The sequence below is a fragment of the Lolium rigidum genome, chromosome 5 (assembly GCF_022539505.1).
Source record: "Lolium rigidum isolate FL_2022 chromosome 5, APGP_CSIRO_Lrig_0.1, whole genome shotgun sequence".
NCBI classification, from domain to species: Eukaryota; Viridiplantae; Streptophyta; class Magnoliopsida; order Poales; family Poaceae; genus Lolium; species Lolium rigidum.
The window spans coordinates 229,758,964-229,771,140 of NC_061512.1; the positions used below are offsets into that span (position 1 = coordinate 229,758,964).

At 40.3% G+C, this 12,177-nt stretch overlaps 1 protein-coding gene across 1 annotated transcript; it reads left to right on the forward strand.

Moving 5' to 3' along the window:
* The first annotated feature begins 9,556 nt into the window (after positions 1-9,556).
* Positions 9,557-11,318, forward strand: LOC124657206. The gene is made up of 5 exons (XM_047195792.1): positions 9,557-9,925; positions 10,016-10,301; positions 10,356-10,402; positions 10,469-10,706; positions 11,170-11,318. Exons 1-5 carry the CDS (start codon positions 9,557-9,559, stop codon positions 11,316-11,318), a joined length of 1,089 nt encoding a protein of 362 aa, XP_047051748.1.
* The last annotated feature ends 859 nt before the right edge of the window (positions 11,319-12,177 follow it).

Genomic DNA, 12,177 nt, shown 5'->3' on the forward strand with positions numbered 1-12,177 from the left:
CCTTTTACCTTTCCTCCCCGACAGAACGGCGCCGGAAAAGTTCTTGATGTCTACGGGAGCTTCTATTCTTGTAGACAGGTGTTGGGCCTCCAAGAGCGAGAGGTTTGTAGAACAGCGACAAGTTTCCCTTAAGTGGATCACCCAAGGTTTATCGAACTCGGGGAGGAAGAGGTCAAAGATATCCCTCTCATGCAACCACTGCAACCACAAAGCAAGAAGTCTCTTGTGTCCCCAACACACCTAATAGGTGTACTAGTTCGACGAAAAGATAGTGAAATACGAGGTGGTATGAATATATATGAGTAGTAGCAACGAGCACCGAGAAAAGTGCTTTGCCCGAGGACGATAAACAAGCGATAGTAACGCAGTAATAGTAACGCAATAAAACAATAAACAAGCAGCGATAGCGATATTTAGGAACAAGGCCTAGGGATTAGACTTTCACTAGTGGACACTCTCAATATTGATCACATAACGGAATAGATAAATGCATACTCTACACTCTTGTTGGATGATGAACACATTGCGTAGGATTACACGAACCCTCAATGCCGGAGTTAACAAGCTCCACAATTCAATGTTCATATTTAAATAACCTTAGAGTGCATGAAAGATCAATTCGACTAAACCAAGTACTAACATAGCATGCACACTGTCACCTTCATGCTATGTAGGAGGAATAATACACATCAATACTATCATAGCAATAGTTAACTTCATAATCTACAAGCGATCATAATCATAGCATAAACAAAGTACTAACACGGATGCACCCACTGTCACCATTACACCGTGCAGGAGGAATAAAACTACTTTAATAACATTGCTAGAGTAGCACATAGATAAATTGTGATACAAAATACATTGCAATCATAAAGAGATATAAATAAGCACTTCACTACGCCATTCATAACGGTGAGTAAGTATTCCGTGAAATATAGCCTAAGAGACCCACACGGTGCACACACTTGTCACCTTTACACACGTGGGACAAGGAGTCTCCGGAGATCACATAAGTAAAACTCACTTGACTAGCATAATGACATCTAGATTACAAACATCATCATATGAATCTCAATCATGTAAGGCAGCTCATGAGATTATTGTATTGAAGTACATAGGAGAGAGATGAACCACATAGCTACCGGTGACAGCCCCGAGCCTCGATGGAGAACTACTCCCTCCTCATGGGAGCGAGCAGCGGTGATGAAGATGGCGGTGGAGATGGCAGCGGTGTCGATGGAGAAGCCTTCGGGGCACTTCCCTGCTCCGGCGGGTGCCGGAACGAGACTCCTGTCCCCCGGATCTTGGCTTCGCGATGGCGGCGGCTCCGGAAGGTTTTCCGTATCGTGGTTCTTCTTATCGGGGTTTTCTCGACGGAGGCTTTAAATAGGCGGAAGGGCAGCCTCGGAGGGGCTCGGGGGCCCACACCATAGGGCGGCGCGGCCCCCTCCGGCCGCGCCGGGGTGTGGTGTGGGGCCCCGAGGGCTTCCCTCCGGCGGCTCTCGGGTGTTCCGGAAGGCTCCGGGAAAAATAGGGAACTCGGGTCTTGATTTCGTCCAATTCGAGAATATTTCGTTACTAGGATTTACGAAACCAAAAACAGCAGAAAACAGACAAGCGGCTCTTCGGCATGTTGTTAATAGGTTAGTTCCAGAAAATGCACGAATATGACATAAAGTGTGCATAAAACATGTAGGTATCATCAATAATATGGCATAGAACATAAGAAATTATCGATACGTCGGAGACGTATCAACCACCCTCAAGGAGCACCGCCTCGTCAAATACTTTCACCTCCCGCAGATGGATCAGAGATCAGACACACACAACTGCGCGAAACCGAGAAACGCCACCCCAGATCACAATGTGTGAGTAGTCTTATTAGTTCTTGGGGAGACGGAGAAACCCTAGCATGAATATATATGAGATGAATCTAAGATGATCTATAGTTTCAAGTATTAATGTGTGTTAGTTTTCTATCTGGTTATTACATGTTGTGCACCATGTAATATTGCCTATTGGTCTTGAGAGGGAACTACTCTTTGAAGTATGGTAAAGCGAACGTCGATAAGTGACATTACCGTATCGATGCTTTGACACATGAATAAGGGGGATAAGAGGGATTCATAAAGCTCATATCGATGACCATGGGGTACACCCCTTAATAGCACTAGTTAATATGTGGCTACATAAGGCTAGATGTTGTGGTTATTTAGACATGCGATGACCGATGGCTTTCTAGGCGCATCTTATTACGGAGCTCTCCCACACACAACATGCTTGAAAGCATATTTTATCTTGATTAACATGAGTCCTAGTGCTATAGGTGGATCGAATAATCCCTAAGAACACTTTGTCTTATAAAGTTCTAACCCTTTTTATATAACATTTTTACTGCTTTATTTACTTTTCCTGCAACCATTTACAACACCCTCTTTTATCATTTTGAGATTAGAAACAATTATTAAGTAATCTTTAGTAGAAAGTAGCAAGGGATATTACAATCACTACTAGTAGGTCCTCGTGGTTCGATACTCTTATTTCAAAAGTGATAAGTGTTCTTGCAGTCATCATGATTTCACACAGAACAACCAGAATTAAGATGGTGATGTTGCTGGTAGAGGCAAAGGGGTGCAGAATAAGTAGGTGCAGAAGAAGAAGGTTACTGGAAATGAGGAGCCTCCTCAGGTAATCCCAAATCAGATGTCCTATGTAGATACAATTTGCCTAGGATGTGGAGAGCTTGGTCATTCAAACAATCATGTGACAAGAAAGCCTTCTACTTCATTTCCAAAGCAACTAAACACCCTGTGGAGGAGTGTCCTGTGATAAAAAGGCCACCTCAGGTTGGTAAGTACATAGGAAGTTCTCCAGTGGTTTGGGATTTGTTTCATATTGAAATTCCCGAGGTGGTAGTGAACCCTGTAGCCACAACAAAAATCTGTGGTTTATTGCTGATTGAGGAAGGGAACATTACTAAATCAAAGCTGGCTAAGGAGTTTGCTAGAATTTATCGAACAAATTGGCCTTGGTAGATCAGGGAGATCACTCAGTGGTCTTATCTGGTCAAAGTCCCTCCACATCTTCCAGTTGATCAAGTGATTGGTTATCCTAGATTTGGTCTGACAAAAATTGGGGTGTGGGTCAAGGTAGAAGCTTGGAATGATGATCCAGATCCTGTGGCAGTAATGAAAGAGACCTGGATGAAGGTGCATGGTCTGCAGCCAACATGGTGTGAATGGAATTCTATTGCTCAAGTAGTATCTGTGTGTGGTATTCTCCAGGAGGTTGATTGGATGAGCATCTTTAAAGATTGTGCTGAGGTGGTCAGGGTGAGGATCAAGTGCAAAGATCCCACTAGGATCTCTGCTGGTAGGTTGTTTCGTCTCCAATGGAAGTTCCATCAGTTGTTGTTTGAAGTGGAAGGAGAGCCTTTTATGGGGGTGGCTGAGGGCCCTCCTCCTCTACCTCCTCCCCCTTTTGATGACAATGGTGGTAGGGGCAATAAAGTTCGGGCAAATGGGCGCTAGGATGGGATGAAAACTGATAGAAGTGCTCCAACTGGCAATGCTTTCGCTAGTATCAATAGTGTGAAACCCAATGCCTCTAGCTCTGGTCATGTGGTGAGAAGAGTAGTTTATGGAGGAGATGATATGAAAGAATATGTAAGTGGCTCTGAGATCTATGATTTGCTGCTCAAGAAGGGTTGCATGGGTGATGATGGGAGATTTGTATGGAATAGTGGCTCAAATGAGGTTGTTGAGGCAGTTAGGGAGGAGGTACAAAAGTTCCTCATGGAGGATCAGGACCACATCTCTTGCCAGCAGAAAATTTCCTTGGAAGGTGAAAACATGGATATTGAAGTGCAGGAAGTTTCTCTGCCTAAGGAGATTATGCTTAGCTTTGAGAAGATTGACATGGGGATAGAAGGGAAGACAGATGGACAAGGAAGAACCAGGAAGGGCAAGGCATGGGGGCATGTACAAGCTACAAGACAGAGTTCCAGAGTGGATAGATCTATGAATGTGATGGATAAGGTTATGGAGTACAAGAGAAGGAGCAATCTAGATGAACCTAATAAGAAGTTGAAAGGTATAATTCAATCTAATAATTTTCAGTATATAGATGTTGGTGATCTTGAATCTATGGCTAGGAATGTTGGTATTCATATTTATGTTATTAGCTCTAGCTGTAAAACTGCTCATAATATAACTAGTATGTGTGGAGTTGGGGGAAAAGTAGATGGTGTTCCTCCAGTTGCACTTGGTAGTATTAGTAGTGTTGACAATGGTTGTGTTCACCTTGATAATGGTGTGTGTATAGTAGATGAGATTCCTAGGGAGAGCTTGGCTCTTGAATCTCCTTTAAATAGTGTTTTAGCCCAGGGGATAGAACCTAGAGTTATTTCTGCTAGTAAGGCTATGTAAAGAGATTAGGATTATGAGGATGTGGGTGAGAAATGGATAGAAGCCATTAGGAAGTCTCGGGGCAATCACCCCAGTAAGAAGTTACACTGTTAGTTTCTTTTTTGAACATAAGAGGGATTACAGCCCCTGGTAGGAAAAAGTGCTTAGAGGATACTATAATTCCTTTAAACGTTGGTTATATAGGTTTCCAGGAAACTAAGAAGGAGAAATTCACTAAATCTTTCCTACAAAATATATTAGGAAATAGGAATTTTGAGTGGAACTTTGTACCTGCATGTGGTACTGCTGGTGGTATTTTGGTAGGGGTTAATAGTGATGTGTTTGAAGTCATCTCTTGGGAGGTGAAGGTTTTCTCTGTTAGTACAATAGTTAAAATAAAGAGCTCTGGTTCAAACATTAGGTTGACTACAGTTTATGGCTCTCGCTACGAGGAGGGAAAAGAGGCTTTTATTTCAGAACTTCATGAGCTTTTTTAAAATTGGGATGGTCCTGCCATGAATGGTGGGGACTTTAACTTAGTTAGATACCAAAGTGATAAAAGTAATGGTGTAATTGATTTTAAATAGGCTGACAAGTTTAATGCCTCGATAGATACGTGGGCCCTGGTTGAAATAGGTTTAGCTGATAGATCTTTTACCTAGGGGAATAATCAAAGCAATATGATCATGAGTACGATTGATAGGATCTTTTTTACTACTAGTTTTGAAGATTTATTCCCTCTGGAAAATGCAAAAGCTTTACCTAGATTAGGCAGTGACCATACCTCCATTATTTGGACCCATGAGAGGCCACTGCTCCAAAGAAAAGTAGTTTTAAATTTTAAAAATGGTGGAGTACTAGACCTGATTTTATGGAGGTGGTGTCAAAATCTTGGTCTCTTCAAGTAGATAGTAATAATCCTCTAGATATTTGGCAGACAAAAGTGAGGTGTTTTAGGAGTTCTGCTAAAGGGTGAAGTGCTAATATATATGCTGAGATTAGGAAAAGGAAGAAATCCCTTATGGATGAATATGATGCTCTAGACATCAAAGCTAAGTCTGAGGAGCTCCTTGCTCCTGAAGCTAATAGGTTTAAGGAAATTCTTTCCGAACTTAGTAAATTTTGGCTTATAGAGGAAATAAAAGCTAAGCAACGTTCTAGGGATAAGGATATTTGTGAAGGGGATAGGAATACTGCTTATTTTCATGCTTTAGCTAATCAAATGAGGAGAAAAAAGATGATCCCTATTTTGGAAGGCCCTGATAGACCTGTTACTGAAACAAAGGGAATGTTAGACATAGCTAAGAATTATTATAAAGAGTTGTTTCGTGTTGAAGATAGACCTGATATAAGGTTGATGGAGAACTTTTTTATGCCTTAAGAAAAAGTAATTGGGGAGGAGAATGATATGTTAGGAGGTAGATTTTCCCTAGAGGAAGTAAAAGAAGTTGTGTTTGGTTCCTATGCTGATGGAGCACCTGGACCAGATGGACTTTCTTTTTTCTTCTATCAAAAATATTGTGATTTTATAGCTGAAGATTTAATGGATTTGTTTGACGCCTGGTTTGATGATAGATTAGACATTTTTAGATTAAACTTTGCTATGACTACTTTGATTCCGAAAGAGAATGACGATAGAACCATGAACAAGTTTAGGCCTATTAGTTTGCTAAACTGCAGTTTTTTTTGGAAAGTATTGACAAATAGGCTAGCTATAATCATAGGTAGGTTGATCTCTCAAAACCAATCAACTTTTATTAAGGGCAGGTATATTTTGGAGGGTGTGGTAACTTCTCATGAAATAGTACACGAGGTGCATAGGAAAAAGATGGATGGTTTTGTTTTTAAAATTGACTATGAAAAGACCTATGACAGAGTAAATTTCAATTTCTTGTATGAAATTCTACAACTTAGGGGGTTTAGCCCTTTTTGGATTAGGCTTATTAGATAGCTTACCACATGTGGGTCCGTGGGAGTGAAAATTAATGAGATAGAGAGTGACTTTTTTCCTTAGTGGTAAAGGATTAAGACAAGGGGATCCTTTATCCCCTGCTTTATTTAACGTTGTGGTTGATGTGTTCTCGGAAATGCTTTTCAAAGGAGGTAGAGAGGGCCTAATCAAGTCTTTATGCCCTGATTTTGTCCATGGAGGTGTGGTCTACCTCCAATATGTTGATGATACTCTACTTTTCTTAGATAAAAATAGTAGAATTGCAACAAATATGAAGTGGATTTTGACATGTTTTGAACAAATTTCCGGTATGCGAATTAACTATCATAAAAGTGAGTTGATCCCTATCAATGTAGACATAGAGGAGTGCTCTCCTTTCTTAGATATTTTTGGTTATGTCCTGGTTCTTTTCCTATTAAATACCTTGGGATCCCTTTATATTATGATAAGTTGAGGAGAGAGGATTTACAACCTTTAATTGATGCTCTCCTAGGTAGAATGACTGGCTAGAGAGGAAAACTTTTGTCCTCTGCAGCCAAAAGAGAATTAGTAAGATCTGGCATGTCTAGTATTCATATATATCTGTTATCTTTCTTTAAATTTCCTAAGTGGGCTTTGAAGCTCATTGATACTCAATTAGCAAATTGTTTGTGTAATGATGAAGAGGGGAATAATAATATTCATTTAGCTAATTGGCCCTCTGTATGTATGAGGAAAGAGTTTGGAGGTTGGGTTATTCCTAACCTGCAAGATCTTAATGTCTGTTTACTAGCGTCTTGGGTTAAGAGATATATACAAGGTGCAGGAACTCTGTGGAGAAAAGTGATAGATATCGAATATAATACTAGAAATCCGAACATTTTGTGTTGCCATGATACTTACCCATCAACCTTTTGGAAAGGGGTGATGGGAGTTGCCGAAGCCGTGAGTTTTGGCTACAAGTGGAAGATTGGTAATGGTAGAAGTGTTAGATTTTGGGAAGACATCTGGTTTGGTAATACTAATCTAGCTACACAGTTTTGGGATATATATTTTGTCTCTAATCAACAAACTAAAACTATTTGTGAGGTTTGGGATGGAACAAACCTGAGATGTGACTTTAGAAGAACCTTTTCTGATGAGATGATGGTGAAGTGGCAGGAATTATTTGTTATTGCTAATACCATAACATTAGATGTTGAGGAAGACCAGCTTATCTGGTCATATGAAACTAATGGAATATATTCTTCAAAGTCCATGTATGCTTTAGTTAGTTTTAGGGGTATAACTCCAATTTACCTTCATGCATTTTGGGATCTCAAAATTTCTCCCAGAGTCCAGGTGTTTCTTTGGTTTCTTTCCTAGAACAAAATTATGACTAGAGATAATTTGAGACATAGAGGAATTCCAAAACCTATGGAGTGTTCCTTTTGTAAAGAGTTTGAGAGTGTGCATCACCTTTTGTTTGATTGTATTGTGGCTAAAAGCATTTGGCTTTTGGTTGAGAGTTGCTTTAAGTATATGATTGCAAAATTTATAGATGTAGTTGGTAGATGGATATGCAATAAAAGATTCTTCCAATTTAATTTCATTTCTTCTGCTGTCTTCTGGGGGATTTAGAATTCTAGAAATAGCATAGTGTTTAACAGAATGTTTTGGATGGATTTGAAGGAGGTGTGGAGATTGATTCTATCATACCCGAGGAACTGGAAAGTTCCTTTCAAGGATCAAATTTGGAAGGATGTGGATATGTTTGTGGAGATCCTGGTGAAACTCATCAAAACACCCTTGGAACTGATGGCAAGCTGAAGTGCACCAGCTTCAACTGGATTTCCTCCTGGACCCCTGCCTCAAAGCTTGCGCATGGTGAAAGAGCTTCCCTGGCTTACCTGCACGAGCATCCAGAGGAATACTCCTCGGTCCATGTCGTGCTGGGTTGATCTGCTTTAACTAGCTTGCAATAGTAGATGCCTTTAGTTGTTGGTGTAATGTAATGCATGTGGTGGTTTTTGGATAGTTTTTGGCTAGAGAGTTGGCGTGCTTTTGCTGGCCCTGAGCTGAGGTTGGTTCAGTACCCCTGATGTGGGCAGTAGTGTTTTAGGTTGGAACTTCGTTTCGTTCCAAAGCCGCGGCTTTGTTTTCGCTTTTCAGTTTGAAACTTTGAATATGTTCGTGAACACTGGTTACCGGGGAATTTGTCTCCCTGTGAATGTAAAAAACATTATTTCATACAAAACCCCGAGTACTAGATACACAATCATTCGATGATTTGGTTATTCCTTTGTAAGACATTTTTCGATAGAAATGCCGATTACAAATTATGTGTTAGATCAACATGGATTGGCTTATTTAGTCCATACTCACTAGTAGAGGTGACCAGAAGAACAAAGCAGGTTGCAAATTCTTTGATGTTTGGTAATATCGTGGAAGCAAACCATGTTGTAATATGTTTACTCACAAATTTCAACGCAAAAATTAAACATTTATGTACAGCAAAGCATAAGGGTGCAACTAGCTCTCATTGAGAGCATAACTAAAATCCCGATCAAATGTTTCTACAAAGTATATTTTAGTTGCACCAAGCAGGCCCGACCCTGGGGGGCGGGGGGGGTCTGGCGGGGCGGCCGCCCCGGGCCCAGAAAAATTAGGGGCCCACAATTTTTATATAGGCTTACTATAAGTTGCAAAAAAAAATTGACGTTTTTAGATGGGCTTCGATCTATACTTTGGGCCTTTCTTTTTTTTCTTTTAGTTGCCGATCGGGCCAGCCGGCCAGGAATACGTACGAGCAGGCCTGCGTACGAGTCATACCAACAGGCAAGGTCGCAGATCATTGATCGATAGTTTGTTCCATACGCCGATACGCGGAACAGAAACGTCGCGCCTCGCGCCCGACGCCCTCGCCCAGGCGGTTTCCAGCTCTCCTGCCGCCGCCACCCCTGCGTGACTGCTGACCACCGATGCTGCGACGATCTGCTGCCCTGCCTGGTCCGCTGGCCGCCGTAGTCCCAGTCCCCATGCACCGAGTCTGCATAGAAGGTAAGAAAAGAACGCCCGCCGACCGCCGCCGTTCTCTTGAAATTCAACTATCTGCTCTAATTCGTGTTCTAATTTTGATTAGAAGCTAGGTTAACTGATTATGGAGCCTGAATCCGGTGCTAAAAAATGAAGAAGGAAACAGCAAGAAGAAAAATTAATTGAATCATAGAGAGGGTCTATGTTTAAATTTTTGAAGAGCAACGCGAGCACTTCAAGCAATCCAGATGAGTTGGCGCTAGTTGCTGTGGGGGAACAAAATAAGGTTGATGTAGAAGATGATGTCGGTACAGAGGACGACGTTCAGGTTAATGCGGATAGTGACAATGTAACTGATCATCATGATAAATCTGCTAGTGTTGATGATGAACCAGTTCCAGTTAGTGTGGATATTTATGACCCGGTAAATTGGGCTACTCTTGGTAACAAAGAAAGGGACATGTTAGTGGAGAAGGGTCCTATCATAGAAGAGAATATAACTTTTCGTTCATATGCTAAGAAGAGACATCTTTCATATTCGCATTATACTAGACAGATGAGCAATGGAGAAGTACGTGATCGAAGATGGCTAGTTTATTCAAGAAGTGTTGACAAAGTGTTATGCTTTTCATGTAAGTTGTTCAATCCTATCAACTGCAAGAGTTCTTTGGCGCATGATGGGTTTTGTGATTGGAAACATATCACCGATAGACTCAAAGAACATGAAGTTAGTGCCGATCATATGACAAGCATGATCTCTTGGAACGAATTGAGAAGTAGACTGAGCAAACATGGAATAATTAATAAGGAGTTGCAGCATGAGATCACAAAAGAGAAGGAGCGCTTGAGGCAAGTTTTACTAAGAATAGTTGCTATTGTGAAATTTCTTGGTAAACGCAGTTTGGCATTCAGAGGATCCAGTGAGAAACTTTATGATGATCATAATGGTAATTTCTTAGCTTGTGTAGAAATGATTGCAGAATTTGATATGGTAATGCAAGACCACATTAGACGGATTCAAAGCAAAGAGTTCATTATCATTATCTTAGTCATAAAATTCAGAATGAGTTGATTTCTCTTATGGCTTTCAAGCATTACAAGCACCATTCTAAAGGTAGTTAAGATGGCCAAATATTTCTTTGTTATTCTTGATTGTACCCCAGATGTGAGTCAGCAGGAGAAAATGAGTTTGTTGGTCCGATGTGTTAATACGTCTGATGCACAGGTAAAAATTGAGGAGCACTTTCTTGGTTTCTTGGTAGCGAATGACACATCTGGTGAAGGGCTTTTCAATGTACTGGTTGAATCCATCAAGTCATATGGTCTTCTTATTGATGATATTAGGGGTCAAGGTTATGATAATGGCTCTAATATGAAAGGAAAGAACAAAGGAGTGCATAATAGGTTGATCAAGGTGAATCAAAGAGCTTTGTATATGCCGTGTGCTTGCCACAGTCTTAATCTTACTCTTTGTGATATGGCTAAATCTTGTGGTAAGGCTGTTTCTTTCTTTGGTATCGTGCAACGGATCTATGTTTTCTTTTCTGGGTCTACCAAAAGATGGAAAGTGTTGCTTGACCACGTGAAAGGTTTAATTGTAAAATCTTGTTCTAATACTCGTTGGGAGAGTCGGATCAAAAGTGTCTGCGCAATAAGATTTCAAGCTCCTCAGTTAAGGTCTGCTCTTCTTTCATTAAGTGAAGATGTTGATACTGAACCCAATGATAGGAGTGATGCAAATAATTTATTTAAAGTTCTTGGTAGCTTTGAATTTTATATTTGGTATGATTATTTGGCATGATATATTATTTGCAGTAAACACAGTCAGCAAGAAGTTGCAATCAACATCCATGTGCATTGATTCTACAATTCAACAAATAGAAGGTATGCGTACTCACTTTGAGACATATAGAAATAAAGCATTTGATGTGGCTTTGAAGACTGCCAAGGATATATGGGTGTAGAGCAATCATTCCGTGTAAAGCGTCATGCTTCGAGGAAAAAGCAATTTGATGAAACTGAATGCGAGGAAGCAATCTTTCAAGTTGAGGAGGATTTTAAAGTTAACTATTTTTTGGTTATGGTCGATATGGCGACCACATCTTTACAACACAGATTTGAAGAACTCCAGTCATTTAAAAGTATATTTGGGTTTTTAACGAGTTCCAAATCCTTGAAGGCATTGGATGGTCCTCAACTGCAAGAACAGTGCACTAAATTTGCAAAAACTTTTACTCAGTAGGGCAAATCTGGTAAACCTGATACATGTGATGTTGAGTTGAATGCACTTATTTCCGAGTTAAGTGTTATGCAGTTCACTTTGCCGATATCGATACACCAATGTCTGCTATGGAGATTTTTGAGTTTGTCAGAGAAGCGGATTGTTATCCTAATATTTCTATCGCTTATCGGCTTTTATTTACTTTGCCCGTGACTGTTGCATCAGCTGAAAGAAGCTTTTCAAAGTTGAAATTATTGAAGAACTATTTGAGATCTGTAATGTCTCAAGAGAGGTTAAATGGTTTGGCAACTCTATGCGTCGAGAAGAAGTTAGTGGACGAGATTGATATTGATTCCATCGCCAGTGAATTTGCTTCTAGGAGTTGGCGCAGGAAATTTTAAGGTATCATGTACACATTATTATTTTTATATGAATATTGCAATTGGATATACTTAAAGTATTTATTTTTCATCATCTCATACATGCGGGTAAACAATTTATAGTAATTAGTAAGAGGGCCCAAAATTTTAGTTCCGCCCCGGGCCTTCGAAATCTCAGGACCGGCCCTGGCACCAAGTATGCAACTGAATTAGTCACTGTAA

Coding starts and splice junctions, on each gene's coding strand:
- LOC124657206 (XM_047195792.1), top strand. CDS start 9,557: ATGTTTAAATTTTTGAAGAGCAACGCGAGCACTTCAAGCAATCCAGAT. Junction 10,302..10,355: donor ACTTTATGATGATCATAATG/GTAATTTCTTAG, acceptor TGGTAATGCAAG/ACCACATTAGACGGATTCAA. Junction 10,707..11,169: donor TGATGATATTAGGGGTCAAG/GTTATGATAATG, acceptor TATTATTTGCAG/TAAACACAGTCAGCAAGAAG.